This window comes from Exophiala xenobiotica (assembly GCF_000835505.1).
Source record: "Exophiala xenobiotica strain CBS 118157 unplaced genomic scaffold supercont1.6, whole genome shotgun sequence".
NCBI lineage: Eukaryota > Fungi > Ascomycota > Eurotiomycetes > Chaetothyriales > Herpotrichiellaceae > Exophiala > Exophiala xenobiotica.
In genome coordinates, this window is record NW_013562489.1 from 374,616 (window position 1) to 401,011 (window position 26,396).

General features: G+C 52.7%; 11 protein-coding genes across 11 annotated transcripts; 6 read left to right on the forward strand and 5 right to left on the reverse strand.

The window, feature by feature from the left end:
• Positions 1-710: 710 nt before the first annotated feature.
• Positions 711-3,028, forward strand: PV05_09431 (uncharacterized protein; the record flags this gene model as incomplete). Its single annotated transcript, XM_013455771.1, has 5 exons — positions 711-1,217; positions 1,277-1,505; positions 1,555-1,670; positions 1,734-2,076; positions 2,254-3,028. The coding sequence occupies 5 exons, from the start codon at positions 711-713 to the stop codon at positions 2,850-2,852; spliced, it is 1,794 nt and encodes a 597-aa protein (XP_013311225.1). The 3' UTR covers positions 2,853-3,028.
• A 1,247-nt stretch (positions 3,029-4,275) lies between these two features.
• On the forward strand, positions 4,276-5,595 carry PV05_09432 (uncharacterized protein). Its single transcript, XM_013455772.1, has one exon. The coding sequence runs from the start codon at positions 4,342-4,344 to the stop codon at positions 5,488-5,490; it is 1,149 nt and encodes a 382-aa protein (XP_013311226.1). The 5' UTR covers positions 4,276-4,341; the 3' UTR covers positions 5,491-5,595.
• A 252-nt stretch (positions 5,596-5,847) lies between these two features.
• Positions 5,848-6,617, reverse strand: PV05_09433 (uncharacterized protein; the record flags this gene model as incomplete). Its single annotated transcript, XM_013455773.1, has 3 exons — positions 5,848-6,143; positions 6,230-6,527; positions 6,582-6,617. The coding sequence occupies 3 exons, from the start codon at positions 6,615-6,617 to the stop codon at positions 5,848-5,850; spliced, it is 630 nt and encodes a 209-aa protein (XP_013311227.1).
• A 132-nt stretch (positions 6,618-6,749) lies between these two features.
• PV05_09434 (uncharacterized protein) lies at positions 6,750-8,462 on the reverse strand. The gene has a single exon (XM_013455774.1). The coding sequence runs from the start codon at positions 8,156-8,158 to the stop codon at positions 6,887-6,889; it is 1,272 nt and encodes a 423-aa protein (XP_013311228.1). The 5' UTR covers positions 8,159-8,462; the 3' UTR covers positions 6,750-6,886.
• Positions 8,463-8,551: 89 nt separating this feature from the next.
• On the forward strand, positions 8,552-11,159 carry PV05_09435 (uncharacterized protein). The gene is made up of 3 exons (XM_013455775.1): positions 8,552-9,600; positions 9,650-10,250; positions 10,339-11,159. Exons 1-3 carry the CDS (start codon positions 8,596-8,598, stop codon positions 10,818-10,820), a joined length of 2,088 nt encoding a protein of 695 aa, XP_013311229.1. The 5' UTR covers positions 8,552-8,595; the 3' UTR covers positions 10,821-11,159.
• Positions 11,091-12,563, reverse strand: PV05_09436 (uncharacterized protein). The gene is made up of 2 exons (XM_013455776.1): positions 11,577-12,563; positions 11,091-11,506 (listed from the first exon to the last, which is right to left on the reverse strand). Exons 1-2 carry the CDS (start codon positions 12,422-12,424, stop codon positions 11,449-11,451), a joined length of 906 nt encoding a protein of 301 aa, XP_013311230.1. The 5' UTR covers positions 12,425-12,563; the 3' UTR covers positions 11,091-11,448.
• Positions 12,564-12,668: 105 nt separating this feature from the next.
• Positions 12,669-13,981, reverse strand: PV05_09437 (uncharacterized protein). Its single transcript, XM_013455777.1, has 2 exons — positions 13,656-13,981; positions 12,669-13,605 (listed from the first exon to the last, which is right to left on the reverse strand). Exons 1-2 carry the CDS (start codon positions 13,693-13,695, stop codon positions 12,959-12,961), a joined length of 687 nt encoding a protein of 228 aa, XP_013311231.1. The 5' UTR covers positions 13,696-13,981; the 3' UTR covers positions 12,669-12,958.
• A 188-nt stretch (positions 13,982-14,169) lies between these two features.
• Positions 14,170-15,884, forward strand: PV05_09438 (uncharacterized protein). The gene has a single exon (XM_013455778.1). It carries the CDS (start codon positions 15,510-15,512, stop codon positions 15,831-15,833), a length of 324 nt encoding a protein of 107 aa, XP_013311232.1. The 5' UTR covers positions 14,170-15,509; the 3' UTR covers positions 15,834-15,884.
• A 627-nt stretch (positions 15,885-16,511) lies between these two features.
• PV05_09439 (uncharacterized protein) lies at positions 16,512-18,617 on the forward strand. The gene has a single exon (XM_013455779.1). It carries the CDS (start codon positions 17,042-17,044, stop codon positions 17,846-17,848), a length of 807 nt encoding a protein of 268 aa, XP_013311233.1. The 5' UTR covers positions 16,512-17,041; the 3' UTR covers positions 17,849-18,617.
• A 2,130-nt stretch (positions 18,618-20,747) lies between these two features.
• PV05_09440 (uncharacterized protein) lies at positions 20,748-22,207 on the forward strand. The gene has a single exon (XM_013455780.1). It carries the CDS (start codon positions 21,058-21,060, stop codon positions 21,568-21,570), a length of 513 nt encoding a protein of 170 aa, XP_013311234.1. The 5' UTR covers positions 20,748-21,057; the 3' UTR covers positions 21,571-22,207.
• Positions 22,208-22,378: 171 nt separating this feature from the next.
• PV05_09441 (uncharacterized protein) lies at positions 22,379-26,288 on the reverse strand. The gene is made up of 2 exons (XM_013455781.1): positions 25,914-26,288; positions 22,379-25,857 (listed from the first exon to the last, which is right to left on the reverse strand). Exons 1-2 carry the CDS (start codon positions 26,051-26,053, stop codon positions 22,593-22,595), a joined length of 3,405 nt encoding a protein of 1,134 aa, XP_013311235.1. The 5' UTR covers positions 26,054-26,288; the 3' UTR covers positions 22,379-22,592.
• Positions 26,289-26,396: the final 108 nt, after the last annotated feature.

The window sequence follows — 26,396 nt, forward strand, 5'->3', positions numbered from 1 at the left end:
GGGAACAATGGGTGGCGATGACCTGGTGGCGTTTCGGCGAAGCAGCCTCGGCAGCATCCTCTACCCCGGAGCGTCTTTCCCAATACTCCAAACCATCGCACGATGATCCCAACGATGATGTGCCACTTTCGCCGAGTGTCTCTAGAATAAAGCCCGCCACGCCCAGCTGGAGAATTGCCGTGCATGAAAGAACGACCTAACTCAACTTAGGTCTTCGTGGCCGCAAGGTTCGTTGGGGCTTTCTCTATCTAAGGTATTGACTCGGCGACATGTTTTTCTTCTCCCATCTGCCCTGGCCACCCCCGGATCTACCTGTCCACCTTTCCACCTGTCCACCTGGCCCGCTTGCCACTGCCATCTCCGCAAACCAAATGAAGGCTTCTGGGCACGAAACATCGTACTCGCAGCCGTGCGTCGTTAGAACGGAGGGATGGCAATTGGTCAAGATACCCCGGCCCGCATAGCTCGCTTTTCGATTGACCTCAACCTCATCGTCTTGGGACAAATGACCATCTAGCGAGATCTGGTTGAGCTACCGTCGTCTTTTTTCTATATAACCTGGCTTGTCTCCCTCTGGACCGCTTCCCAATCTTCGCTCCACACCTTCTCATTTTCTAAGAGTGAGAACAAACATCCATTCTGGCTCTGCACCAGACCTTTACCAGACCTCTCCCATTCTATACCTCTGCCTCTTCTCTCCACCTCACGCAATGGCCAACCGCGACCATGTGGCTTACGAGCAAGGCCTCCAGGAAAAGGCCCAGAAGTTCCAACACCTCGAAGCACATGGGGACCGACGTGGTAGTTTGAGTGCCGAGAGCGTGACAAGGACGTCATTTGACCGACGCCACTCCGCCGTGGCCGTTGGGTCAGGTCCAGGATCCCGTCGTGGTTCCATGCGCCAGAGTTTCGAAAAAGCCAACCTGGCAACAGTCTTCCCAGACTCGACTCATCTGGAGATCAATGACGATGAGAACGGCCGGAACACCATCGATGACCTCGGCACGTCCTGGTTCGTCTGGCTTGTGGCAGCGACGGCTTCGATCGCAGGGTCGTTGTTCGGTTATGACACCGGCATCATCTCAGCCGTACTGGTGTACCTGAACAACGACTTGAACAACCGGCCCGTCTCGTCCAGCGAGAAGGAACTGATCACCTCCCTCTGCTCAGGTGGTGCCTTTATTGGTGCTATTATTGCTGGTTTGACGGCCGATCAGGTAAGACCTATCAATCCCAATCCCCCAATATCAAAACCACAGTTGCTAACCTGCCACAGTTCGGTCGCAAAGTCGCTATCTATGTTGGCTGCGCTCTCTTCATCATTGGAGCCATTCTCCAGGCAGCTGCTTACACCATTGCCCAAATGTCCGTCGGCCGTTTAATCGTTGGCTTTGGCGTGGGTTCCGCGGCCATGGTCGTGCCACTCTACATTGCAGAGATCGCACCTACCAAGGTTCGTGGCCGCCTTATCGGTCTCAACAACATGTCCATCACTGGTGGTCAGGGTAAAGTACATTTATCTTATTGATTGGCCTTGACCTGACGTTCCCAAAGTGGTCTCATATGGAATTGGAGCGGCTTTTGCACATGTTCCACACGGTTGGCGGTACATGGTCGGTCTTGGGGCGGTTCCTGCTATCCTTCTGGCTTGCTTGTTGCCATTCTGTCCGGTAAGTGTCGCAAACTCTGACAGATCATACCGCCTAAGCAAGTCCACTGACAATACGCCTTAGGAGTCACCTCGTCAACTTATCTACCACGGAAAGATCGCCGAAGGCGAGGCCGTCCTGGTCAAAATCTACAAAGGCGCCACTCGCGAGCAGATTCAAGCCAAAACGGCCCTGATCGCTGCAGCCTGTGAAGAAGCTAAGGAGCTCAACGAAGATCAATCGCGCTGGTCCAAGATCAAGCAACTGCACACCAACCCAGCCAATTTCCGCGCCCTTCTCTGCGCCTGCGGTCTCATGGTCATCAGCCAAATGTCGGGTTTCAACACGCTTATGTATTACTCGAGTACACTGTTCGCTCTAGTTGGCTTTTCCAACCCAGTCGCCGTCGGCCTTGTTGTTGCTGGAGGTGAGTTTTCCCCAGAGATACCCCTTTTCCGGCCCCCCGACTACCCTTTTGATCACGTGACACCTGGGAATGGCCCGGTTGAATACCCTGTTCCCTTCTTTCTTGATGCCGTCCTATTACACCTATCGGATTGTCACAGATGTTATGGATGCATGCTGACGTCGTTTCCTCTGCCAGTCAACTGGATCATGACAGGTGTCAACATGGCCTGCGTCGACCCTCTCGGCCGTCGCCGCGTCCTGATATCGACCGTATGGGGCATGTCAGCCGGTCTGATGGCCGTAGCCATTGCCTTCTCCTTCATCCCAGTCAACACACACACCCTCGCACTGGAAACGACCAAAGTCTCGACCCCGGCGATCATCGTCTTGGTCTTTATCATCTGGTTCGTCTTCTTCTACGGAGTCTCCGTCGGTAATACGGCGTGGATGAGCACCGACTTCTTCCCTATGGAAGTTCGCGCCATGGGCACAATGTGGTTGACCTGCAGTTGCTGGGGCTCCAACATCATCGTCTCATCGACCTTCCTATCCATGATGAAAGGCATGACTCCATCCGGTGCTTTTGGCTTCTACGCCGCGATTTGTGGCATTGGTTGGGTTCTCATCATCCTCTTCTACCCAGAAGTCTCTGGCTTGACTCTCGAGGAAATCGGTGAAGTCTTCAAGCATAAGGATTTCGGCGTCCGGTATGCCAGGAACCTTCGCCGCGAGAAAAAGGACGAGATCAAGGAGAGAATGCGGACCATGGAACGGCCTATTGCCGGAGGACACTGATCTCTAGCAATCAGGAAGTTGACCTCGCCTCTGAATTGATGCAAAGACTGGAATCCCTGCGGGACGGTACTACAGCTGCGCTTCACGGAATGAATGAGAATGATTGATGAAGGAAGTTATGGATGGATTTATGCTTGCTGTATTGCTGTGTATAGTTGTCACTTTAACTGTGGCTGTGACGAGGCTAGGGTAGTGAGATATTGAGAGTACCTTTTCCAAGCATATTATCCCGGCCACAACGGACATCGCAGGGAAAGCACTTAGAGGCATCGGCCAAGCTCGAAGCATGCAGGATCGATCTAAGGTACCTAGTAAGCCTCTGGACTGAAAAGGGTCAAAGTATGAGAAACACGCACAGTCATAATCTGCAATTACAAAATTGTGGTATCGTACCCCCTTTTAGTTTGACAAAAAGATGGCATTGCCTGACAAGAGGACTCTTGTTCCATACTGTGGTGTTGTCAACATTTCAGGCGATGCCCCTCCAAGATACAATAACTGGGCCAATGCTGTGATGTAGACGCCTACCTCGGTGTCAAGTGACAAAGTCATGCTCGTATGCATCTTACATACCTGTTGCCCATCCTGAACACCTAGTGCGATGGAATGAGTGCACAGCTCGATTGGATCAAGGTTCCCTATATGACTATTTTGCCTATAAGTGGATAAAGTCATCCAGTGGCCCTCAACTAATCCGAGACTTATTGCTGGTGTGCATGGTTATTGATCGATGAGTGTGGAAGGCACAGTGAGATTCTCGCGCTTCCTCTGCGGGGCTGATGAGTTCGCCGGCTCTCAACGTGGTGTTATTGTGATATACCGCACTCGGTAGGTCTACGACAAATAGTACATCCCGAGCCATGAAGCCTATGCCCGTGGGGACCGCCGGCTGGGACCGTGCAATTGATCCATGATACTCCGTATTGATGACGGGAATAACACCCTAAACGTGCCTAAAGGACCATCCACCCAGTGATGCTTTGTTTCGGCGCTCCCTTCCTGAAGCACACTGCCTACAAGGCTTTCACTCTCTAGAATCCCACAAACCCATCTCCTCGTTCCGTAACCGGGGAACCGCCAATTCCAGACGACACTGAGCCGAATTTCTTCTTGGGGTAATTCAGGGGAAAACTCACCTCCAGCAATAACAAGGCCGACGGCGACTGGGTTGGAAAAGCCAACTAGGGCGAACAGTGTGGACGAATAGTACATATGGTCTCACCGTATACGGAGTACTCGAGGAGTTGGTAGGGCAATCGGCGGCATATTTCCTAGCTGAAACAACACGGTAATTTTCCCCGACTTGATACTCATACACCACAGTAAGAGTAGTGATCAGCCTGACACTTGCCCACTTCAGTGCAGCCCCCACGAGTTTTTGAGATTTCAGATATAACCCAAGATCCTGCCTAGCTTTTCAGGTCGCGGGTACAGGCATAGCCAAACACGACCCGGCACCACAGACTCAGGTTTCTTGAACGCAGCAGCAATGGGGGATATTGGATCCCTCGTGGCGGTCGACGACCGGTCGGCCGAAATCGACAAGACGGCGGCGCGAAGCCAACCACGGGTCTTGAGATTTGGAGTGGTAGGAATCGGCAGAATGGGACAACTTCATGCGCTCAACATCCTCAGGTTGGTGCCTCAGGCCAAGCTGGTGTGTGCCTGTTCACCGGCCAAAGCAGACCTAGAATGGGCCGAGACCAACCTGATTCCCCACGGAGTTGCCGTATATCCTACCTTCGAAGAGATGATCCAGTTCCCTGGTCTCGACGCCGTCGTGGTAGCATCTCTCTCGGAACTCCACTATCAACATACGAAAGCGTCGCTAGAGCGAGGTATTCATGTGCTTTGTGAGAAGCCCGTCACGCAGACGGTCGAACAGCTGCACGATCTCATCTCAATAGTTCAGGCCTCCAACCGAACGCGGCTAATGGTAGGCTTCACCCGACGTTTCGACGAGAATTACCAGGAGGCGGCGCAAAAGATCCGCGCAGGCGCCATCGGTTCGCCCGTGGTAATCCGGTCCCAGGGCTGCGAGAAGCTCGACGACGCTCCTTTCATGCACTCGTATGTGGTCAACGCAGCGAGGGGCGGCGGGTTTTTCGTCGACTCCATCATCCACGACATCGATCTCACGCTGTCGTTTCTCGAGGCCGGCAACAAATCTACCGTCCCTCAGTCCGTATGCGGGTTCGGCACGGCCGCCCACTTCAAGGAGCTCGAGTCGCAAGACGAATTCCGCGACGGTGACAACGTCGTGGGCATGGTTCAATTCTGGGGTGGTCACATCGCCTTCCATTACAACTCCCGCACTGCCGCGGCCGGTTACGACAACCAGACCGAGATTTTTGGCACCAACGGCAAAATTTCAGTGAACCTGGTTTCGAAGCGCAACAGGTTGGAGCTGTCCGACGAGAGTGGCGTGCATGTCTCGGCTTTGCCGAGCTGGTACGATCGGTATAAACCCAGTTTTGTGTCGGAAGTAATCTCGTTTACGGACGCGGTGCTTGAGCAGAAGCAAATGCCCATTTCGTTGGAGTCGTGCGTCACGAGTTTGACCATCGCACAGGCTTTGCAGGAGAGTTTCAGGACGGGCAAAAAGATCGACTTTGACAAAGAGGGGAAGCGTATCTGAATGCTTAGTTATGAGCGAGCAATAGCCTCGAGGGCCGTTTAGATTGTGCTGGGGTTTGAACCTCATCAAGAGTATATGAATAGATGCCAGTTTTGAAGATGTGGGACTCGGATAGATCGCCATAGATTAGTTGTACTATGGCATCATGGGTCAATCTTGCAATGAAGCTCGCTTAACAGGGTAAAAAACAGCAGCAGTTGGGCTCCCCTTGAACAGGAGGCCCTCCTGCCACGCAAATGTCCCGGACCTCGCCCTAGATGGGATACATGCCTATTCCATTAACTGTCCTCTCTGCTGTCTGTGGTCCAATGGCACTCTAGCGATAAATAACATGATTTACCCTTGGGAGCGTAATATCTAGTGTTCTTTCTTTGATGACCCATACCAGTCGTCAAAGCCCAAATCCCAGCCAAAGAGAGGCGTATTATAGCGCTTGTGCTTTCCGGGCTGCGCGCTCAATTCATTCAGCTTCTTCAGGTCGTCATCGTCCAGGTTTACTGTCTGAAGGTTCGACTTCAGTCGTGAAGGGGAAGTACTTTTGACAAGAGGCACGATTCCTCGGCTGACGTGGTAGGATATTAAAATGTTTGCGGGCGTGACTTTGTGCTTTTCGGCAATACTTGCGATGTCCGGGTCTGATAAGATTGGACCTCCTGCACCAGGGGTCAGTCCAGTTCAGTCGCTTGTCGCTGGAGTTGCAAGAACAAGGATCCAAAAAATCGCTGAGTGGCAAGCTTACCTGAACCTCCCAGGGGTGAATACGCCTCCACCAGTATCCCTTCCTTTTGGCACCATGCCACAAGGTCATGTTGTGGAAGGTGCGGGTGGAGTTCGACTTGATTGACTGAAGGTTTGATCCGCCATGTCTTTTTCAGTTTCTCAAGATATGGGACGGACCAGTTGCAAACTCCGATGGCTTTGACCTTGCCCGAAGCAAGTATATCCTCCATTTGAGCCCATGTCTTCGCCATGTCCCAGTCGCGGTCGATTGCACGACTGCCGTCGGGATTGACCGGTAAGAGATCAGAACATTCATTCTGGCGGCAGTTAGTAATGACTTTCGAGGCCAGGACTGGACGGGGAGGACTCACGGGGACCAGTCGGACAGGCCAGTGGACGAGCTTCATGTTTAGTCAGCCTTGTCACATATCGCATTCCAAGAGAACAGGGGCCGAGGCAGGTGTCCAGGCGTCATCTTTGCGACTTCTATCGCCGTACGTGTTCCCCTACCAGGCGTGCCTGCCTGACTTTGTGTACTCACGTAAAGATCCAAGTAGCCTGTACCCAGGTCCTCAAGGGACCTTGCTTTGCCGGCAAATCGAGGATAGTATCTACCTTGCTGAGATTATAACATTCAGATGACAAGGCGTTAAATATTGCTATTTGAAGTGCTGAATCAAGATGCAGACGCACTGGCTCCCCTCTCTTGCAGTCTCCTCCTAATCTCCGTGCTACTAATTTTACTCTCAAAGCTGTGTCTTTCTCTTTGTTGCTGGCCTTCAGCGTCATCCAGGCCCGCGGCCGCATCTAGCACATCGACCTCGAACACTTCTAGCTCCTTCCACCCCTTTTCCCGGCGCTTGTCGTTGACCGCTTTGCCGCCCGCACGGGTCTCGCCGGAGATCACAAGCGCGGTGATATTCTCGTCGGTGATCGTTGGTCCGAAAGGGTCAGAGATCTGCGTGTAATTGATCGTGATGTCGTCGCCATACGTGACGCGGATCACCTTGCCGTTCGGTCCGGGCTCGTCGATAGACTCTGTCTCCCTGATCGAGGGGATGTCAGGATGAAAGACTAGGATCGACTCGACGAAGTCGGCGGTGCGTTGTTGGCGGGTCGACCAGGATTCGACGACGGAGCCGTATTTCTTGTTTACTAGGAGTTCGTCGCCTGTGATTCCGACTGTGATGAGGCGGGGTGTTTTGGGTGATGATGAAAAAGCGTCGGAAGGTTCGGCGGCCAGGACTGTCGCGGTGAGAAGAAGCTTGTGCCCAATGTGTAAGTGGTCGAACGTCCCGCCTACCGCGACGGATTTATGGGTTGCCACAGGCCCGTCCTCGGCGTATGGAGTTGCTGAAGAGCTGGGAGTTGCGAGTGATGGGCCACAGGGCAGGCGATGAACAGGAGGGGCGATGCCGCCTTGTCGAGACTGCCAGGCCGTGATGAGGGCTTTGAGATGGGACTCGCCCGTTTCACCCTCGACGGAGTACAGACTTGTATAGGGGCGTGAGGGGGTGGATGAGACGAATGTCTGAAAGTCGATGATCGGACCGGAAAGGGGCTGCTTGCCCAGGAGGGATTGGGAAAGACTGTCTGTTCGAGGTTCCAGGAGGAATATTCGGACGTCCAGGCCGCCGGGGAAGTCCAGGTCAATGTTTGACTGAGCGGCGATAGAGCAAATGAGGCTATAGATCTGGGAAAGCAGGGTCTGAAGGAGAGGGTAGGTGGCGGAGCGGGAGATGTTGGAACTGATGGGGTAGGAGGGGGACAGGACCAGGGCGATGTCCAGACGTGCTGTGGTGCTGGGGCCAGGTTGGACGAGTTTGGGAAGCAGTGTCTCGAATGTGGGTTTGTATGCTGATCTCAACGATGATGAGGGGGAGGGGAGCTGGAGCTGTAGAGCGGGCAAGAGGAGGAGGGTGAGTGCTGGTTGAGGTGTTGGTGCCATGTTCTTTCAGTTATTCCTCGCCTTTTGTTCTTTCCAAATGTAAGATGTGTAGTCGACAAGTGTTGACCATGCAATATGCAGTGATAGATATGCTCGCCGTTGGAAGGGACAATGAATCCAAAGAATTGAGGAATGCTGATGGTCTTCGTAAGCACCTCTCTTATCGGGCTGCAATTGGCTTAAAGTCCCTTGCTGGTATGCTATGTCCAACGATGTTCGTGAATCATTCCTGGTCCAGGACTGTGAAGATGTGTGACTGATGTTGGGTGAAGTGTAAAAGATCAGGCCGGCTTGGAGACTTTTGTTGTAGTGTGGTTGGACGAATAGACGAGGTGCCTTGTTGTGTACAGAGAGTGTAGTTTCTGAGCAAACCACCTTTCGCGCGATTCCATGCCTGTCAGGCTGATAGCAGAGAGGCTTCTGTCAATTCTGCGATTATGCCCTTTCACATTCCTCGTCATCAACATACCGTCTCCGACTCCTCTCCCACCTACGACAACTTCTACAGCGCCGCAAATGCCATTTATTCCGCTGGTCAGACACTGAGCTCAGTTGGCGCTCCAAACCCTCACTGGAATTCCAACCCGCCCGCCACGGCTTCCGAAAACAATCCCTACCAGCCGCAGCCAAATCTCAATGGGAATGGCACCGTAATTCCATATCGTCCTGCTCCGAATGCATATCCTGGAAATCAGACTGCGCCCTCGTCCGACTCACAACAAAGGCAGTACCACCAGAGACTGAGTCGGTCACTGACTGTTGGGCGACAACAAGAGGGGCTACATTTGTACAATCAGCAGGGCACAGCGATGAGCGACGTTCACCATTATGGTGCACCGCCGGCCTATGGAGGGGACGCGTTGTCGATCAATATCGAGCCTTCGACACCGGGCCATCCAAATAGCGTCGCAAGCAATCCTATTCCAGGGACATTACAGCCCGGCTTGCAGAATAGACCTTCAGCGCTCAATAGCAGCAACACGGCCCCAGTACTCCCTACACTGCCTCAAATCTCCACGCAAATGCAGCATTCGCCAATGTCTGTTAGACCAATGACCCTCAATCACTCCCATAGCTACTCGAGGTCGAGTCCAGGTGCGATGGACCAACCAAGATACAAACCCTTCTCGAACACTCCTGAGCAGTCAAAGTATCCCTCCGCTCCGACGGGACATATTCCAAACACTCCTCAAGGGCCACCATCCTATTCTCCGCTCGGCCTGGCAGACATCAGGCCTCGCTCCGATACAAATGCCACAGACATACCCTTTAGCCCGGGGGTTGTGCAAGAAGAAGATCGTCCGCAATACCCTCAAAATAGCAATTACAATGCTCCTTGGCCTATATACGCCGTAGACTGGTGCAAATGGCCGCCGCGGTCGAATAGTGCTTCGGCGGGAAAAATTGCGATTGGGAGCTACCTGGAAGATAATCACAATTATGTAAGGCAGACGCCTGGAAGGGAATGGACAGAGCTGACAGTGTGGGCAGATTCAAATTCTAGACACGCAACGGACGCAGATGGACCCAGACAACCCTCATGGCGAACGAGGGCTGGAGTTTGTCAAAACTGCAGAGGCAACGCACGCCTATCCGGTAACACGAATACTTTGGGAACCACCCTCCTCGAACAAACAGACCACGGACCTCCTCGCAACGTCAGGCGACCACTTGAGGCTGTGGTCACTACCGAACGATCAGCACGGATATCAGACCAACTCAATAACGCTCTCAGCCAACGCGAAGTCCCCTCCACCACAGAAGCTATCACCACTCGCTCTTCTGTCAAACTCGAAATCTCCCGAACATACCGCCCCTATCACATCGTTGGATTGGAATGTGGTGCAGCCGTCTCTGATCATCACTTCTTCAATTGATACGACATGTACGATATGGGATATTCCGACGCTGACAGCCAAGACGCAGCTCATCGCGCACGACAAGGAGGTCTATGATGTCCGCTTCTGCGCCAATAGTGTTGACGTGTTTGTCTCGTGCGGCGCCGATGGGAGTGTAAGAATGTTCGACCTGAGAAGCCTTGAGCATAGTACCATCATCTATGAGCCGAGTGAGAAGCAGCAGGAGAAGAACGGTAAGTCCCCTCGTCAAATATTCTATACAGCTACAACTATAGACATGCCGATACCTCGTCGAGATCAAGACTGACAAGATGTGTTTAGCACAACTCTCCGATCCCCTCTCGGCATCACCAACGCGGGGCTCAGGCACGCAGGCACTCCCATTCCCGCCTCCGCTGCTACGGATTGCTGCGTCACCGCACGATGCTCATCTCCTGGCGACTTTTTCGCAGGATTCAAATATCATCCGCGTGCTTGATGTGCGGCAACCTGGACAAGCGCTTCTTGAACTCAAGGGGCACAGTGCGTCGGTGAACTGCGTGGACTGGAGCAGTTCTCAGCGCGGCGTGCTCGCCTCAGGGGCTGATGATTGTTGCGTGTTGCTGTGGGACCTTATTGGTTCCACGGGCAATGCGGCAGCAGGGATGACACCTGGGGCTCCTGGAGGAGGTGGTATGGCTCAGGAACGTGGACCTTCGGCGGTGTGGGAATGTAGGTATGAGGTGGGCAACTTGAGTTGGGCGCCAGGTATGGGGACATTGGGTGTCTGCGGCGGCAAGGGATTTTGGGGTGTGCAGATGTGATTGGCACTGTGGGTTGGGAGTCTCGCAAAGTAAGACGACAACGAGCGTTGGGCAAAGACGATCTTTTTGTGTCGACTATCGAGTGGGGGCTTTTTTTTGGGGACCCAAGAGGACAGCATTGACTCGACATAGCGTGAAGGAGATCGGACCTCTGAAAGGATCAGTTGTGCATATACGGCGCAGAGATGAATACCAAGCAGACATTTGTTTGTAGCTGGGGGAGATGAGGGTCAGTGTCAATGAGCAGTAGGGCTAGATGGAAAACTCATAGCGGTGGCGTTGAGCATCTCGAACATCAATTGAAAGATGACCTGTCAAGGAGCCTAGCCTTTCATCGAGGTAAACCTGTCCATCGTGTGGACACTCGAGACACGGTATACTAGGGGTTGTGCTCTGAACATGTCTCATCCCTTATAGATCGACGTGTTTATCGGATAGCATCCAAGCGATTGATATGATCAAAGCCTGCCGGGCATGTTGAACTGGCTTCAATTTTAGTGGTCATTTCTGCATGACAAACAACTGCCCAGCATTATTTACTGGCGTTGGACGGAGTGAGAGCGTATATCGCACGTGTTGGGCATGCCACAGAGTTGTAAAACATGAATGCCTTCTCTCTTCCTTCCTTTTACATCAACAAACGCCAAAGACCCAGAATCAGTGCCGCTGTGCCGGTACATACACCCCTAATGTGAAAGTTAGCACCTTCGCTTTTGCATGGAGTAAGGACTGTTCTCGGTTTAGGAATATACTCACATCAACCACTGCAGCGTGGAGAACTTGACGGCCTCGACACGCTCTCTCAGCCCGGCGACTTCCTGCTCGATGCGTGCTTCCGTCTCCTTGATGCGCATCTCCTGGCCGTTCGCCTCCTCTCGGATCCTGCCCTTCTCGAGGTTCAGATCCAGCCGCACGCTGGCCTGCGTGCGACCGATCTCGTCTCTCAGCCTCGAGTTCAATTTGGCCAGGTCACTGGATAACCGCTCGTGGCTGGAGCGGGTCAATTGGGCCTCGGTGCTGTCGGCATTGGACAACTCGCTGCGCAATTTGGCAAAGTCGACCTTCTGCGTGTACGTGCTTCGTTCGGCGTCCTCTTTCAGGACCATTGTGCGTGTCAGGTTTTGGATGGACTCTTCTATGACATCGTTCAGGACGCGCATCATGGCGACGGCTTGTTCTTCGCTGAAGCCTTCGTCTTTGAGCCGCTGCACGAACTTGAGTGTGTCGAAGTGGTGGTCTTTTCGTTGCACGGAGGTACTGGAGAATGCTCGCCGCGCAGGCTTGAAGGTCGCGACGTATACGCCATTGTGGCGGATCGGACCAGAGTCGGGAGGGAGAGGTTGGTCGAAGATACGAGGGCGTTTGGGCGGTCGCGTCGACGAGGGTTTCGTCGGGAGAGGGACGGTTCTTGAAGTGCTAGTAGTGTGTATGGAGCGAGGGTTGGATGCGGGTTTGAATGAGCCGAGAGTTGACTTCTGTTTTATTGAGGGACGTCTGCGGACTGCTTGCGGCGCGGCTTGGACGAACGAGGAGGTCATCCAGGTCAGCCGGGGTAGGAGAAATCGTTGCACGGTTACGGGTTTCGAGTTGGCCATGGACGCCATGGTAGGCGAATGTATGAGAGTCGAACAGTAAGGACACAGTAAATCTGAGAGGAAATAATGAGCATGGAGTCTCGGAGTACACTATACGGACGAAGGAAGACAGGCTGCAAGAAAATCCAGGGTTCGCCTCGTCGTGGAACAGAAGGAGCCGTAGGAGGCCTTTTTCAGCCAATCACGCCCGGTGAGTTTCCCCGGGTTCTGCGTTTTTTCCTGAGGAGAATGGGAAACACACGGGCGTTGTTGCCTTGTTGAAATGCGTTATTACTTGGGACAATTAATTCCGTATGAACTGAGGGACGCGCCATTATATCGGCGCTTTTTATGTCTCTGGGGAACTTCAAGTCCAGGAAGCGCATGCCCTCTAGTAACTTTTTTTCGACACCCATTCATGTAGTAGGAACTCAACGAGCAGGACGCTCCAATCTTCCAGTCATACAGGCGATAGCTCTCGTATGCAGATGGCGAAACCGGCATCGAAGCTATGTCTCGAAGAACACTGGAGCTCAGAAGCTTTGCCTCACTCGGCCAAGTCATTCATTTCGTCTTCTTGCCTTCCTTCCCACTGCTCTGTCTCTTCACACTAGCAGTTGTGGGACCTTCGCTTTCCTTCTTCTCCTTTTCCGATTCTTCCTTGGCCTTGAACTCCTTCATAGCGCGCTCGTCGACACGCTCTGCGTACCATTGACCGATTTGCAGAACCAGGACACCAACCAGCACTAGAGCCAGGATTGTGTTGCTTGCAGCCAGAACCTTGAGATTGTCCTCCCGGCCGAGGACGCTATCCCCCGTATCAACGTCGTACCCCTGCACATTCACATTGTCCAGTTGATCTTGATCCAGGTTCTGCATTCCCATCCCATACGTGCCCTCACTGACGATGCGCAAACCCTTGACGATATTGGCGATGTAGACGATGACCGCGACCATGTAGAGCACCAGACTCCCACCATCGAAGAGCATGTTAGACTCGCTGGGCTTGTACAGTTTCATGACCAATCCCACAAGACCCGCGGTGAGCATGATGTGTAGGATGCGCTGGATCAGGTTCGGTGCATTGTGTAAGAGTTTCAAGTGCGTCTCGATGGCGTCGAAGTGTGCAGCCGGTGTCGGTAGCGAGGACCAGAGCAGCGGATAGTCGTAAGGGAAGAGAGCGAAGAGGATACCCAGGAAGAAGGATACAGCTGCGCACATGTCAGTCTTTCTTCTTGCGCGTCTCAGGAGTTGTCCTTACGGCAGATGATGAGGAACGTCGCAAATGGGTTGGAAGGCATCGTGAGCTGGTTGATGCGGCTTGCCGCACTTGTGACCTCGGAGGAGTACTGGTGGCCAAGGGTTCGAGGATGGTTTGAGAGCCGGACTAGGTCAGCCTCGTAGGGAGGTAGGGTGCTGAGGTAGGCCTGTGGCTGGTGAAGTGTATCCTTGAATATGACAGCACTGTCTTGCGCAAACTCAGGCCTATTCACACCAAAATCGGACCTTTACACATGTACGAAGAGAAAGAAAGATCAGGACAGATCGCATCAGACAGGAACACACAGTCAACAGGCCCAGACTGGCTGCGGGCAAGTAAAAGTGATGTTGCATTTTTACATGATTGCTGAATTGCTTAATTGCTTAGTTGCGGGGCGATAACCGATAAGAGCTTTTCGGATTTACCCGGCATCATCCGGCAAGGCGGGCCATCAAGCCCATACCCTCGGTTGCCTTTCGTGTGCACATATCACACATACGTACTATCACGTACTTGCGACAAGTAATTTTGGGATACAGGGCACATAAGTGAGTATTTCTCCTGGGCTTGATCAACTGTGGGCAGATTTGGTCGCCTGTGATGAAAGTGTGGTCATGACAGGCGGTAGACAATCTCATTCCCACCCTCTTAGGGCATATGCCAGGGCTCCGACAATGAAAGGTCCAGGTCGCAAGGTCCCTTGGGATAGCACATGTCTCCTCGACTGCAGCTCCGCGATATGCGGTGGTCAGGTCCAACTTTTGCGGCGCGACTTCTGCATGTTTACGTGGCAGCAGAGTTCCGCACCGTCCTGGCTTGTCCCTAGGTGGGTGAGAAAGGAGTTCCTGGAAAGATCTCGCACGATGAGAACTTCGACGAGAACTGCCACGAGGCCAATGAACACGAGCTTAAATGCTCAGACGCTGCCACAATGACCACCAGGTCACAGAGGACTGCGGCAGTGCCTTGATGCTTACCTTTGCTCCAATTTCACGGATCATTCCTTGTCAGACTGTGGATACTCGTATCTGGTAGAGCACTGTGGATGACACAAGAAGTTATGAGCAACCGGTCTACGCATGCCCATCACAAAAGATCGCTTTCAGCCAATGGCACTGACTCTCACGGTGGAAGTCAATCAGTTTGTTGTGCGCCTCGTCATCCTGGCGCGACTGTGTTTTGCAGTGATTGGTGCCAAAGCTGGGAGAAAGGGCCTATAACGGTCACAAGAGACACTCCTCATCGTGCATAGCACTTAAGCATCGCAAAAGAAGTCATCGAGCAATCGGATCCTCGTCCCGTATTCAGACGTTGAGAGAATCGTCGATGTAGAAGCGTCGAGGATATTTCAAGGCAAACTGCCCGGAGCTTGACAAAACAGGATATCTTTTCGCACTCAAGACAGTATCCGGGACTCCACTGGTTCGTTCGCGTTTCTGCAAGTCATCGCCCATCCACAAACCGAGCGCTTGGGTGAAGCAAAAGTCCCATCATCATCAGACCCAGATATCTTACCCGATTGGCCACAAAGAGAGCCGTCTTCCGAGGCAGAGAGCGCCAACGAACTCTGGTTCGTGATTGTGCCGGCAGCTTGGCCTTTGCCTAGAACATGTGGCAGCCAATGCTTGTTCCATGGTCCTCGACGTTGAGAAATGATGACATACTCCTTCAACGGACTGGCGCAAATCCGGTCTGGAGCCGTGGTCGGAAAGTCACGACAGCTCTGGAGCGACTTCTTCAGGAGACTGATCTCCTTCAGCTCAAGTATGGCACTTTGATTGGAGGATATAATGCGGTCTTTTGAGACAAACTGTAGCTGCTTGAAAGCAAATTCGGCCGATACAGTCCATTGGCATGCAAGGGAATGGCGCGCGCGCTGGCAACGTGGTCGACGCAGGGCACATAGACGATAGATCTCCTCACCCAGTCAGGCAATCGAGCAACCATAGCGCCCGATTCAGTCCAGGAAGTGATGCAAGATATGCGAATGATGGTGCCGCGCGCTCAAGGTTGGGATATCTGCAATCCCGCATCTGGCCAGTCAGCCTGATGTTTTGGTGTGAAGCTGCAACGAATCAGAAAATCAAAAAGCACATAGCGGTTAGGAATTGTGTCATGGCAACAAGCAAGCAAAGCAACAAAGCCGGCCAGGTGGTCAGCGGCTTGTCGACAAGATAGATAAAATCCATGCCTCTGCATCAGGTGTCTGCAGATATGCATGTGGTGCCAGGTTGGCTGTCACTTTCTTCCTCTTCAAGTTCTGCTCTCTCGCTCGTCCATTCGTATTACTGTTCCACCCACCATCTCCACAACAACTGGGCTGACAACGAAGCTGAGGTCTGGTGTCACGGCTTCACACACCCCGCAGGGCTCCCATAGCTACTTCCGCAGCGCGCATTTCGCCTATCGAGGTCCAGCTCGCTAGGCTGACCGCGACGCCGACCCGGCGAGAAAACCAAACAAAGGCACATCCTGGATTTGCGTAGGCTCACAGGATACCACCCTCCCTGTCGTCTGCGGTCGAGCTTGCCAGTCACAGTTGCAGGCTCATCCGTCGAATCAGCATACCAGAGACGAGGAGCTGAACAGTTCACCCGGTCGGATGTGGACAGCTAGTGACAGGCTCGCAGGTCAAACCAATCAGCCATCTGGCCAAGGACTATTCTTGGGCAAAATCCATCTCGCTATCTGATCCACTGCCCTTCGTGTTTGCCGCCGGCGGCAACAGGAGAAAAGAAACCAACCAACAGCAACAGACAATCCCGCATTGACCCCGGTCATCCCGCTGTTTTAACGCCCACTACCCACGAGCCCACCATCGTCCACCTACCAGCTCACCACCTATCCTCGCTGCCTCCACTGTCGACACCATCCCTCCTTCATCCTCTTCTTCCATTCTGACAGGATCTCTTTCTCTTCCACACTGCTGTTGCTCCCTCAGATCCTCCAACCATCCCCCAGTCTTCAGGGTCTTTGTCAGTCAGGCGCCTCAACTCAACCACTCTCGTTGCCGCATTTCTTCGCTGGCTGGTCCTGCACATACTGATCTTGCTCTCTTCTACGCGCCAACCGATCTCCAGTCATAGCTTGCTTTCACCTGCACCCTACGACAAGTCTCCTGCACCCGGTTACATGCGCCGGTAAACTGAGCTGGTCTCATCCTGGTCAAGCTTGTTAGTGCCAGTACAAGCTACTGCTGTGCGAGCTTTGCCTCCCCAGAAATAGATCAGGCATCGCTTTCACTGTCTGCCCTTTCTGTCTTTCTTTCTTCACGGAACGATCCTCGCCTCCCTGCGCCAGTTCCCGTCAGGCCTCTTCCGCCAACTCTCCTCATCCTCAACATTAAAAGGCTTCAAGACACCGACTCACTCGTTGTCGACGTCGACATGCCTGCCGTTACGCGACCTGTTCTTCCTCCTCTGCAGACTCCCAAGACGGCCTCATTCCCCTCCGAGATAGTCAACACTCCGGTGTCATGCATGTCGGCGGTCATCAAGCAGGAGAGTGCTGGAACCCCCATTACACCGCCAGTGGCTTACACCGACTTTCTCAAGGCCTTGACGCCTGTACTGGCCAGTCCTCCTACGACTGGGGCTCTGCAAAGATCACTGTCCGATGAATCGACAAGCACAAGGCATTCCATGATCTCCAATGCTTCTACCTCCTCAAGCACTTCCTCTTCGCGAAGCGAAAGCCATAAATCATCTTCCGGCTCTTTCCCACCAACACCGAATGCTCGCAGAACTCCTACCGCGCTCAGACGACTTCGAATACCCCACTCTCCCGCCTTCTCTCCCAGCACGTGCGGCCCGTCTCCACGTACTGCTTTCAGTGGCATGAGCACTGGTAGCATGGTCTACTCCCCATATTCTCCAGCCGACTGGAACACAGACAAACGCTATTTCGACGCCCCACGAAGCGCGTGTTCCAAACCAGTCAGTGTACGATCCGTCATGACGAGAACGGTCACCTACAAAAGATCACCACCACTAGATCCAGCTCCGAAGGGCAAAAAGCGAAAGGTCGAAATCTCAGAGATGCCTCCTCCATCCACCCCGAAAGACCCGCTTGGCATCACTGTTGATAAATTTCCCTCAACACTGATCGAGTCCTCCCCTACGGTCATTGCCTCACCCCGGTCACTGACTGTCACAACCCCAACTACTGTGTCAACTCCAACAGCTGTAGCATGACTTTGATAGTCACTGGTCTCGCAAAGAACTCGGGTCCATTCGGCATTCGGAAGAATCAGCAATGGGCGTCACACTATTTGGTCACGACATGACTCGTCTCGAGTCTCTAACGATATGCGCTACTTTTTCTTTTGTACATGATACCACATCACGTTCTGCGATGGCGCTCGGTGTACCGGTACGGCGAGCCACAACATGTAGCAGACGACGGTTGGGTCGCTATGAACCAATCTGAAGCCCTCATATCCAACCCACTGTGCCGGAAGGCGGCGCGGAGAACATTTGACTAATCCCATGTTACCTTTCATCGTGGGGCATGAGTTCATGGTTGGCTACCTGAAAAGCATTTGATCAGTTGTTTTGGACGGGGTTCGGTCCGCAGCCGGACTCTTGCGTGTGGCGGAGTTGGCCTGGAAAAGAGAGATCGAAAAGGTGAAGATCACATAATATTTCCTCTCAGGGCCGAGAGGAGCAAGAGCCTAAACCCTGACATGCAAATGGCAACTTTTTTGATCATGGTCTAAGGATGCTATTTTCGGAGTCCTTCACGAGGACTTCATTTCTTTGCACAAATCCGATTCCCCAGCAAGCGAGGAAGGGCAGAGAGAATATGGCAAAGAGCCTCCTCTGAGAACCTTCGCTGATCGATATGATGCTGTTCTGAATCGTCAATTGTCCTATGTGAACCACGAGCTTGGAACAATCCATTTTGCTGCTCAACAATGTATGATTACGTACGCATTAGAATATGTGGGAAGGTGACCGCCACTGATGATGTATTTCATCAGAGTTGCTTACAAGGTTCTCATTGGCGTTGTTGCCACATAGTTTCGTGGCCGGACAACCACTGAGGAGCCAGCAATGGCTCGAAAGCTTCGAAGTGCTCCGAGATGGTCAAACTCAGAGGGTGGTGACAATGTACCTTCCCACAGACATCAAGCCGGATGTTACAGTCTGCCGTGGCTAGTCAATCAAATGTTGAATCCGAAAATCGGCCAAACATGGGAGATGGAGGAATTGTCGTTAACGGGAGAAACATTTAAAGCAGCGACGATGTTTGGCCCCTGACATCACCCCCTTCTTTGCCTCGTGTCGGTTGCCAACGCACGCACAGGTGGCAGGATCAGCAAGGCTAAAACGCATGGCCGAACAGTTTTGAGCTTTCGGAGGATTCTAGCGTGTCTCAAGGTGGTGATGTCTGGGTTAATAGACACAACTCCACGAGCATGCATCCACCGTACCGCATCGCTGGAACCGTGCTAGCAACTGCAGGGGTTTGATCATTGGGTCAGCCGGCATTTGATGGGCAATGGGTCTGGCGCTTCCTCGAACACGCGCAGCCAGTGGTTTCAGATGAGCTTGCAGGGGCTTGAAACCGGTGAGCAGGTGATTGGGAGGAAATGTAAGTGTGACAGGGGCGTTATTTTTGGCTTGCTTGCTGAACCCCATTTTGGCGAATGGGAGAATAGATGTTATGTGGGGGCATAGGGGGGCGGGCGCTTAACATGACTTCCTCCCTTTCTCCTCATCTTGTTTGTTTTATTGCGTCGCCCGCGGCGGCGATGAAAGAAGCGGCGGTGTGTTGCAATGGGTATGCTGCGTGCTGTCAGATCAACGAGAAGCCAGGATTTGGAGGTGACTGATGCACGGTTTTCGGCCTGGAGGAAAGCTGGGGTTTTGGTGATTCCAGATTGAAGGGACCCAGAGCTCTTGGGCCTCAGATGTGGCAGACTAGAGTAGGTTAACTCCTGTCCTGTGCACACTGGTGAGGAAACAACTCGTGCATCTTGAGGCCTCGCCCCTGGACTGGTCGACAAGGTGTCAACAAGTGGCGTGTGACCCATTGCTGTCTCAGGCTAGCCCTGCCTACGGCTCTCGTTTTCCTCCCTCCAGGTCTCCAGTCCGTATCCCACGCAACTCTATATCTCCTTACTTCAATAAGGAACATCAACAGCATGCACTTACGAAAGATGTACCTTCCTCATGCTCAGTGATCAAATCTGCAGCAGCACCTTTCCACATTGGTAAGCTAACCCTTCGCCCCGTTCCCCAGGTCGACACAGCGCCTTCAATATTTCGTACACCTTCAGGATTTGCCAACAACCGAGGCACAAACGCAAAGTCGCATGTCTGATGCGCTGCATTCCAGAGCATTCGGGCCTGGCAGAGAGGTTCCCTTGAATTTCGCAGAGTGCAAATACCCTCCTCGGCCACCCGCCGGAACGCCAGAGATGACAGGCGTTGACCCGTATCGTTCGAAGAGGTACCACGTCGCCCTTAGGATGGGCAGGTTCTGGAATTCGCTATTGACCAATGCTCCATTTAGCTGGCTCCATGACTAAGAAGGCGCCCTTCTCAGCACATTTGGAAGTTGTACTTCACAGCTTGCGTGGATAGCGAAGAGCTCTCAATGGCTCCTTAAAAGAAGGAAGATTGGGTGCTGAAATGACGTATACATTGTAGAATCGTGGCCAAATAATTGACCGAACTTTTCATCGTTTGCTGATCTGCCATATCGCCATACTCGCAGGACCCTTTCTCTGGGCATACTGGCTGTCTACAGAAGAGGATACCATATGGGGTGGATGGGGTCTACAAAACGCAAGCGTTTGCCCGCCATGTGCGCCAACCTCACAATGAAACCTATTCCTGTCCAACTCTCAGTCTTATCTGTATGAAGGGCTAGCACGGAGTATTATTTGATGTTTTCATTTTCATAGATTAGCCAAGTCATACGAGTCCTGTACGGAGCAGCGTAAGAGAGAGCAAGATCCATTATCCCTGCAACCCTCAGCCTGATCCTGTCCACCAATCAACCTGGTCCTTGACCGGCCTTGGCATTTGGTCGCGCTTTTTTGGACGGTCTTCAACTTTCTTCGAGGTCAACTGCAAGCTGCAACACAACCTCGACATCGGCTACCCTTTCACAACGAAGCTTCCAGTTGGGCACTCGACTACCGAGGTACTCCCCAAACGAAGAAGACGACGCTCAAAGGCTTTGCTCACCCAGAAAAGACCAATCATCCTCTTTCCTCGACGGACCTTCAACTTTCTTTTATCAACCGCCAGCTACACGAGAATCAACTCGCAACCGGCCCTCTCTTCTCTACCACTTCTTACGTCAACCTTGATAGCGGCTGTAGGCAAGAAAAAATCGACCTTTATAGTCTAGTTCGTCAGTCCCTTGGGACACAGCCTCCCATCGCAATATGTCTCTCGTCCACCTCGCCAACACCTGCTCCCATCTCCAAAACGCCTCCCGGGCACGCTTAGGCCTGACCTCGATCCCCGACACGAAATTCCACTTGGCTCTCATGCTCGCCCTGCAAAACAGCGGCTTCATATCATCCGTCGTCCGCGGCGGTGCCGAACCTCCCCCGTCACACAAACTTCTCACGCACCCGACGTCGTCGGACCCGGCGCACCCGATCGAACCGGTGACACGGCACAATATTTCGAGTCGCCGCCTGTGGCTGGGGCTGAAGTACTGGAACAGCGAGCCCGTGCTGGAGAAGATGAGTCTCGTGAGCAAGCCAACGCGGCGGATATGGATGGACACGTCGGGATTGACAAAGCTCGTCCTGGGGAAGAATAGCGGCTATGTAAAAGGGCTGACGAGGACCGGCGAATGTATGTATGTGAGTACGGATCGAGGCATACTGGAGGCTAGGGAGTGTGTGGAACGGAAGCTGGGTGGCATGTTGATCTGTAGGGTACGGTGATGAAACCAAAAGAAGAAGAGAGAGATATGCATTTTCTCTTCTCGCTTCGGGGCTTGGGGCTTGCCACCAAGGGCAAAAAAGAATCAGGTCAGGCGCTGGCGCATTCTCGCATCGAACCTTTTTGGTTGCCGAACTCGCTAAACACTCAAGACGCGGAACTTTTGCAAGTGCTGATCCCCACACGGATTCTCCTGAGAGTCGGGATTTCGATTCGAATTCATGGCGACACAGCAAAACGGCTTCCTCAATTGTTCTCCCGAGGGCCGGCATGTCTGGGCTGAGACTAGCAGGAGCGGTTTAGCACGAGAAGAATGGATACCAGGCTGAGAATCAGACCAGCGGGAAAATGAAAGGCTGGGTGCGGGCCTACGAGACCAGACCAGACCAGACACACACGATTATGGCCATCGAGCCGCACATGGCATATGACGGTCGAATGCGAAAGGAAGGATCATGTCAGCATTTCGACGTGAAAGTGATTCGGCATTCCCAGTGCCAGGCGGGCATCTGGGAGCTACAAACTTGAGCGCCCCGGATCTGGATCTTGCTTTGTATATTTTTCACACCCGTTTGTAAACATCACGACCTCTTACATATATCTTACACACCTACCATCAATCCCTGTATAAAAGAATACCCATCACCCATCTTCATTCACTTGCAAAAAGCCAGAAAGCTCCTTCTCTACGCGCCGTTTGTAATTATACCCCGGAGCACGATTAAGGTGATGGTGATTGTGCTAGGTCGAAGCCACAACTTACAATACAATATCAGTATTGATACTCGTGCTCGAAAACACGGGAAACAGGTTGAAGTAGCAAGATGATTGATCTCCTAGCCGAAGACAATGCAATACTAGAATAAGTACCGAGGTGTTTTAATACAAGTCAGAGCAACCTCTGCAGTTGCGTCTGCTCTTGTCATGCAGACCTTCCCTGTTATCCTTGGCCGACTTTCCTCTGGGAGAGAGGGAGAGAGGAATGACGCTACACAGGCCCAGGATGAGCAAAGCCATAATTACTTCACTCGCCTTGCTCTTCCGAATCGGTCTCGTAATCAAACTCCGCTGGACAAGGCGCCTCCTCCGCTCCTTCTTCATCCTCGTCAATCGCCGTCAGTACACCAGCTGCTGCCGCCGCACCACTTCCAGTAATTTGTCGTGCAGGGGTTTCTGGAGCTGGCTGTGTGGCGCCACCGACGGCTTGACCGGCAGGAGCTACAGCGGAAGCTTCAACTTTGCTGACGAGAAGAGGGATTGTCTCGCGCTCCTTGTCCGGCTCGGTGTCCAGCACCACCATTACACCGCCAGTCGGCTTCTTGACGAGCTGGTACCGATGATCTGGGAATGTCAAGTACTTCAACTGCGCTGGCAGGACCCTCGACATATTGGGCATGTCATACCCAACTTTCTCCTTTTCACCCTTTTTCTTGACTTCAGGTGCTTCTCCTTCTTTCTTTTCTCCCTCTTCCTTCTTGCCCTCCTCCTCTTTGGCAGCCGACTCGTCGGTTTCCCTCTTGTCACTCTTATCGATCTTGGGCGTGACAGGAGTTACTGTGTCGACGTCCATGCTATCCCGTCTCTGCTGCTTCTCCTTCTTGGCGGCCCGTCTCTTCGCATGAGCAGTGGTACTCAGAACGGCAGTCTTGACCTTCTCAGGAGCTTCGTCCGTCTTGGTTACTTGCTCAGGAGGATAATCAAACAGACTTGGTCGAGTGTTGCAATGGAACTTGAAGACAGGCGCCTCCAATTTCTGGTCAATGGCAATGACGGCAGTGGGTGCCAATGACAATGACAAGAAGTGCGCAAGAGGAAACCAGTACCAGTACTGCGTGAAGACCACTGCGCCAACAATTCCCAACATGTTCAGGTTACCAGTCTGTGTCTGCAAGCTGATTGTGCAATTTCGGCCGCCAGCATCAATGATACCCAGTGCCATAGCACAGCCAAATTTGCACATGGCATCCTCATGCCGGTCGCCTATGATCTTGAGCATTTGCTTACGGATTAAGCCGACCTTGGGGTTCATGGCTTCGTTTTGCTGTACCAGAACCATAGCCAGAGCAATCAAGGCACCTTGGCGCACAAAGTCAGTGGGGTCCTTAAGCATAGGTTCCAACAGGTCGATCGCTTCGGCCAGGCCAGTCCCAGCACAAGAGATACCCAGAGCCATGGCAGCTCCGTACCGGACATGAGGGTTGTAGGACTCGGCAAGAAGTTCGACCATTCTGGGCACGCTGTTGTATTTCCGGAAGAGGATGAAACCCAAGCTCAGGACAGCGATACGTCGCACATCGTCGCTGACATCACTGACAGCGACGTGCAGCAATTTCCGTACAGCTTTGTTGCTGCCAGTTCCGACGTACGCCATGGCGATGGTCAAGATACCACCATATCTCATGGTAGGATCGGTGTCGTTGAGAAGACCGTGGATGAGCTCATCTGCGCCTTCTTGGCGGCCATACATGATCAAAGCCATGCCAACGGCGAGACCTCGAACGATCTTGTCATGCTGAGTATCGTGAGCATGCTGGATCATATCGGACAAGACCTTGGTGTTGCCAGAACCGAGCATGACAAGACCCATTGCTAGGCCGACGGCTTCACCATTGATAGCAGAATCGGCCCAGAGCACGTTTCTCAGATCCTCGAAGACGGACTCATCGCCAGATGCCATTCCAGCAACACCAAGGCCGAGGGCACCACCGTGCTGCACGACTTCCTCTGTGGCTTCCTTGAACTTCTCCCTGAGGAAGTCAACAGCTTTGCCCTTGTGGTTGGCACACAGCAAGCCGTAAGCATAGAGTGAACCACCCTGGCTGTATGGGGAATCATGGGAACCGCTGACACCACCGGCTTTCGGCAGGTATGGACTGAGTAGTCTCTGGACTTGGTTGATATTGCCTTGATGGATGACCCCGAAGACAGCAGTAGCGGTAAATTTCGACCAGTTGACAGCTTTGCCTAACCACTCCAAATTCTGTCTGAAGAAGCTGTCCGTGGCTGTTTTGGCATGCATGAAACCGGCACTTAGAGTGACAGCCGTATGGTATATTGAGTACCGCGCCTCCAAGCTGTCCTTGACTTTTGTTAATATGGAGTAATCGACCCGGTTGGCTTTGTGAAGGAACTCTATGTTCAAGTGTATTGATGTAAGACCGTCAAGAATGTCCTTGATCTTCTTGACTGAATCTTGTTGTTCTGGCTTCGACAATTTGGAAGGCTTCGAAGGTGCAGGTGCACCTGCGGAATCCTGCAATTCTTGTTGTAGTTGATCTTCCGCCTTGTCTTCTTCCATTTTGTCAGTGTTCTGCGCATCAGGTCCAGACGAAGGCTCCTCTTTTGGTACCATCTCGGAAAGCTCTTCCCGGACCTTCTGGAGGAATTCTTGAGTACTGTTGTCGTATAGGTCGAAAGAAATCTGATATGCGACTGCTAATGATCGAGCATCACCCTTTTCGACCAGTTGTCGTAGAATGTTGGAGGCCATTGAATGCTGATCGAGGTAGACTACGCATTTCGCAATGGCAAAGTAATCTGGTGAGGGGATCTCATTCAGCAGTTCCAAAATCAGTTTCAAGATTTCATTCCGCAGTCCTCGCTCTTGGACGACGCTCATGCAGATCTCGAGAACGTAATCCATCAACTCTTCGCCTCTCTTTGTAGCTTCGCCATTCTCTTTTCGCTCGTCCTCTGCAGCTCGCTTGATGACCCGTCGCAGAATGTCAAGGTTTCGTGCTTCAAGAGCAATGCCCACCACTTGTCGATATCGTCTTTCCTGGAAACACTTCTCGAAGAGGGACTCGACGACACGGGTCAAGGCTTTTTGGAGACCGCGCTGTTGAATGATTGCTTCCGGAGTGCCAACTTGGCCAGCTTCGGCACCAGCTTGCGTAGGATCAAAGGCAGCTGTATTTTGTCTTGAGAGGAGTGACTTCGACGGCAGGACAGATTGAGTGAAAGGCGTAACCGGAGAAGTCAGGCTGGCGGACATGCTGGCGGCACCATCCCCTCCCTGTCCAAAAGCTGTGTCAAGCTGAGGCTGCGATCCGGCAGTGGCGGCGGCCAAAGTAGGATCTCGGCTGGCGGACAAAGCGATGAAGGTATCAACACATTTTGAGATGATTGTGTCTTCGTATTCTCCTGCATTGTCCAACCTGAAATATTTTCCAGCTCCTAATGCAAAAGCCATGCTTTCATTATATTCTTGCAGGTGGTAGTATACTTTGGATGCGACGATTGCAGCGAGTTCGCGGTCCGGGAAGGTATCATCTTCATACAGAGCCTCTCTAGACAGATGGTGTCAGCAAATGATAGGTAGATTCAGCTTCTTGCAGATACATACATCTCGCCGACAGAATTGGCAATTTCCGTCCATAACAAATCGACCTGGCCATCCAGCTGCTTTAGAGCAAAGCTTTTGAGCTCCGGATCTGGCTCGGACAGGAAGCCGACCAAGCCAGCTGCGGAAACCAAGCCCACCATGGTCGTTGTGTACTATTGCGTAGGCGCAGACAGGATGAAATGGTGGACGATGCGGGATCTGTTGACCTGTCTGGCAAGAAGGGGCAAAAGCCGCAGGTCAACGCAAACGGTGGATCGAGGTCCGCAAAGAGTGTAATGAACACAGGAAGAAGAAAATCTAGTGTACAAAACAAAGGTAGATTGTAGGAGAGGAAGGCTCGTTGATGGCGAAGAGGAGCAGGGGATGGAAAGGCCGGCGCGCATAAAGGTACAATTGACGTGTTAGCGGTGCGAATGGCTGCGGCATCAGTTTGCATCACCAGAGTGCAGCCTGACTACTCAACTTGTCAGGTACCTTAGTAAG

Excerpts from the sequence above, each read along its gene's own strand:
- PV05_09438 (XM_013455778.1), top strand. The coding sequence starts at position 15,510 with ATGCAAGGGAATGGCGCGCGCGCTGGCAACGTGGTCGACGCAGGGCAC.
- PV05_09432 (XM_013455772.1), top strand. The coding sequence starts at position 4,342 with ATGGGGGATATTGGATCCCTCGTGGCGGTCGACGACCGGTCGGCCGAA.
- PV05_09434 (XM_013455774.1), bottom strand. The coding sequence starts at position 8,158 with ATGGCACCAACACCTCAACCAGCACTCACCCTCCTCCTCTTGCCCGCT.
- PV05_09439 (XM_013455779.1), top strand. The coding sequence starts at position 17,042 with ATGCCTGCCGTTACGCGACCTGTTCTTCCTCCTCTGCAGACTCCCAAG.
- PV05_09435 (XM_013455775.1), top strand. The coding sequence starts at position 8,596 with ATGCCCTTTCACATTCCTCGTCATCAACATACCGTCTCCGACTCCTCT. Across the intron at positions 9,601-9,649 it reads TGGAAGATAATCACAATTAT|ATTCAAATTCTAGACACGCA; the intron begins GTAAGGCAGACG and ends CAGTGTGGGCAG. Across the intron at positions 10,251-10,338 it reads GAAGCAGCAGGAGAAGAACG|CACAACTCTCCGATCCCCTC; the intron begins GTAAGTCCCCTC and ends AGATGTGTTTAG.
- PV05_09437 (XM_013455777.1), bottom strand. The coding sequence starts at position 13,695 with ATGCCTTCCAACCCATTTGCGACGTTCCTCATCATCTGCC. Across the intron at positions 13,606-13,655 it reads GACGTTCCTCATCATCTGCC|CTGTATCCTTCTTCCTGGGT; the intron begins GTAAGGACAACT and ends ACATGTGCGCAG.
- PV05_09441 (XM_013455781.1), bottom strand. The coding sequence starts at position 26,053 with ATGGTGGGCTTGGTTTCCGCAGCTGGCTTGGTCGGCTTCCTGTCCGAG. Across the intron at positions 25,858-25,913 it reads GCCAATTCTGTCGGCGAGAT|AGAGGCTCTGTATGAAGATG; the intron begins GTATGTATCTGC and ends CCATCTGTCTAG.
- PV05_09440 (XM_013455780.1), top strand. The coding sequence starts at position 21,058 with ATGTCTCTCGTCCACCTCGCCAACACCTGCTCCCATCTCCAAAACGCC.
- PV05_09436 (XM_013455776.1), bottom strand. The coding sequence starts at position 12,424 with ATGGCGTCCATGGCCAACTCGAAACCCGTAACCGTGCAACGATTTCTC. Across the intron at positions 11,507-11,576 it reads TCCACGCTGCAGTGGTTGAT|GGGTGTATGTACCGGCACAG; the intron begins GTGAGTATATTC and ends CTTTCACATTAG.